Source organism: Sprattus sprattus, assembly GCF_963457725.1.
Source record: "Sprattus sprattus genome assembly, chromosome: 20".
Classification (NCBI taxonomy): Eukaryota; Metazoa; Chordata; class Actinopteri; order Clupeiformes; family Clupeidae; genus Sprattus; species Sprattus sprattus.
In genome coordinates, this window is record NC_137918.1 from 21842295 (window position 1) to 21844794 (window position 2500).

At 50.2% G+C, this 2500-nt stretch overlaps 1 protein-coding gene across 1 annotated transcript in view; it reads right to left on the reverse strand.

Annotated features, from left to right (window-relative positions):
• slit2 (slit homolog 2) overlaps positions 1-2500 on the reverse strand; it is a gene marked incomplete at its 3' end in the record, with an annotated part of 125520 nt that overhangs the window by 10027 nt on the left and 112993 nt on the right. The window contains 3 exon segments of the mRNA XM_080858864.1: positions 976-1073; positions 1198-1322; positions 2209-2372. Coding sequence (XP_080714990.1) covers positions 976-1073; positions 1198-1322; positions 2209-2372 — 387 coding nt within the window.

Here is a 2500-nt window from a genome sequence, read left to right on the forward strand (position 1 = left end):
TGACCAGACACACACACACACACACACACACACACACACACACCAAACCACAAGCCCTCTCAAACATCCCCCACAGGTCTTTTTATCCAGCCCCACAATTAGAGCCCTCTGCTCATATTTTAAACATCTTCATTTAGCTGGTTACTCTTTAGTGGCTAATTGACATCCAGGGCCACATCAGCCGTGGCGCAGATGAAGTGCTCTCAGCACAAGCGCATCTGGGGGACGTCCGCTCTCGTTAGCCTCCCCCACGCGCCTAATGACTGATTTACAGGCACGGCCGAGTGTCATTAATCCACAGTGGGGTGGGCTCTGCTCTCCCCTGCCTCTGCTAATGAACTAATGTGGTGTGTGGAGAGATCCGGAAGCCCAGACGCACAGGCTTTATAAATCAGCCTGATCAGAGAGGCAGTATGCTGGGAGAGGACTGATTAGGCAGCCTTAATAGGCAGCCTTAATAGGACTCTGAGTGGGCGGAGGACGAGCTGATGAAGAGCTCTGTTTTTTAACTCGGGGTGAGAGCAACAGAGAAGATGGCAGGAGCCGCCATTTAGAGAGGGCCGCTAAAGTACAGGGTGACATGCACACACACGCTAACACACACACAAGCACTCACACACGTACACGGGCACGGACACGGACTCGGACACGGACACGGACACGGACACGGACACGGACACAGACACACACAGACACAGACACAGACACACACAGAGACACTGACACTGACACAGACACAGACACAGACACAGACACAGACACAGACACAGACACAGACACAGACACAGACACAGACACAGACACAGACACAGACACAGACACAGGCACAGACACAGACACAGACACAGACACAGACACAGACACAGGCACAGACACAGACACAGACACACACACAGACACACACACACACACACACACACACACACACACACACAGACACACACACACACACACACACACAGACTGAGGTCTCACCAGAAGCTGCTCTCCTCTCCCTCCTTCAAGTTGCAGGTGCCACCGTTCTCACAGGGGTTGGTGATGCAGGCGTGGATGGGCGTGTCACAGTCTTGACCCTACACATGAGGCACAGAGCAGAGAATGTACAAAACAAGCCACACAACCACCTATAGAACCACACATAGAACCACACATAGAACACAGAACCTTCCAGAAGAGGACCCAGTCTGAATGTCTCACCTTGAAGCCGTAAGGGCAGGTGCACCTGTAGAAGTCCACTGGGTCGTTGTTACAGGTGCCGTCGTTCTTACAGGGGTTCGACAGGCACGGGTTACACTTGGCCTGGATGTTCACGTCTACTGGACCTGCAGACAGATGTGCACACGTGGAAAATCAGGAAAGATCACAGAGTATATGCATACGTTCACACACACACATTCACACACACATGGGACAATGCACAAGCAAACACAGTCAATTCCCACACACACACACACACACAGAGAAGGAGCTTGGGACAGGATGAGTCGTGGACACTGTACGGAGAGAGAGGGGGGGTCATCTTGAGGTCACATATCAGGGAAAGGTCAGGAACATTCTGAGGAGCAGTGGGTGGGCATGAAGACGTCTGACTGGAACTCTGAGAAGCTGCCTTACCTGGCACCAGAAAACCACAAGGCCCCGGGATTTCTACAATATGTCAATCAAATGAAGTTAAAACCCAAACCAAAGCTTACAGATTTCTTTTACATAGCATTTTTATAAAGCTGCAGAGCATTTTAGATGTTTGTTAAATGATACATGGTCTTGTGGTCCTCATTGCATGCCACACCATGTTTGTGGGGGTATGCTTAGTAGTGTGTGTGCACCATGTGAGCACGGCTATGTGTGTGAACTTCAGAAGGCCATTCTGAACTGCAAGTAACTTTTGTGACAAAAGCCATGGAGAGAGAAAGAGTGTGTGTCTGTGTACAGTGTATGTGAGTGATTAAGAGAGAGAGAGAGTGTGTGTGTGTGTACTGTGTGTGTGCGTGATAAAGAGAGAGAGAGTGTGTGTGTCTGTGTACTGTGTGTGCGCATGATAAAGAGAGAGTGTGTGTGTCTGTGTACTGTGTGTGTGCATGATAAAGAGAGAGTGTGTGTGTCTGTGTACTGTGTGTGTGCGTGATACAGAGAGAGACAGTGTTTCCCAGCATGTGTTCACCAGATAACGTGTGTGTAGCAGTGAGTGTGTGATTGATTGATGCGCACCTTGGCAGGTGAACTTCTTTGAAGGTGTGGTGAGCAGCAGTTTGTCCGTCATGTCGCCCGGGCCAGAACAGCGGGCGATGCCAGGCTCCTTATAGCCAGACTTCACCCAGTCTGACAGCCACTGCATGTTGCAGTCGCAGTACAGCGGGTTAGCTCCCAGGGCTCTGTGGACGGGAGGGAGGGAGGGAGGGAGGGAGATGATGGAAATTAACATTTAAATTAAGCTCTCAGGGATTGGTATTAACATTTAAGCATTTCACATTTAATTAATGATAGGCCGATGGTGTGTGTG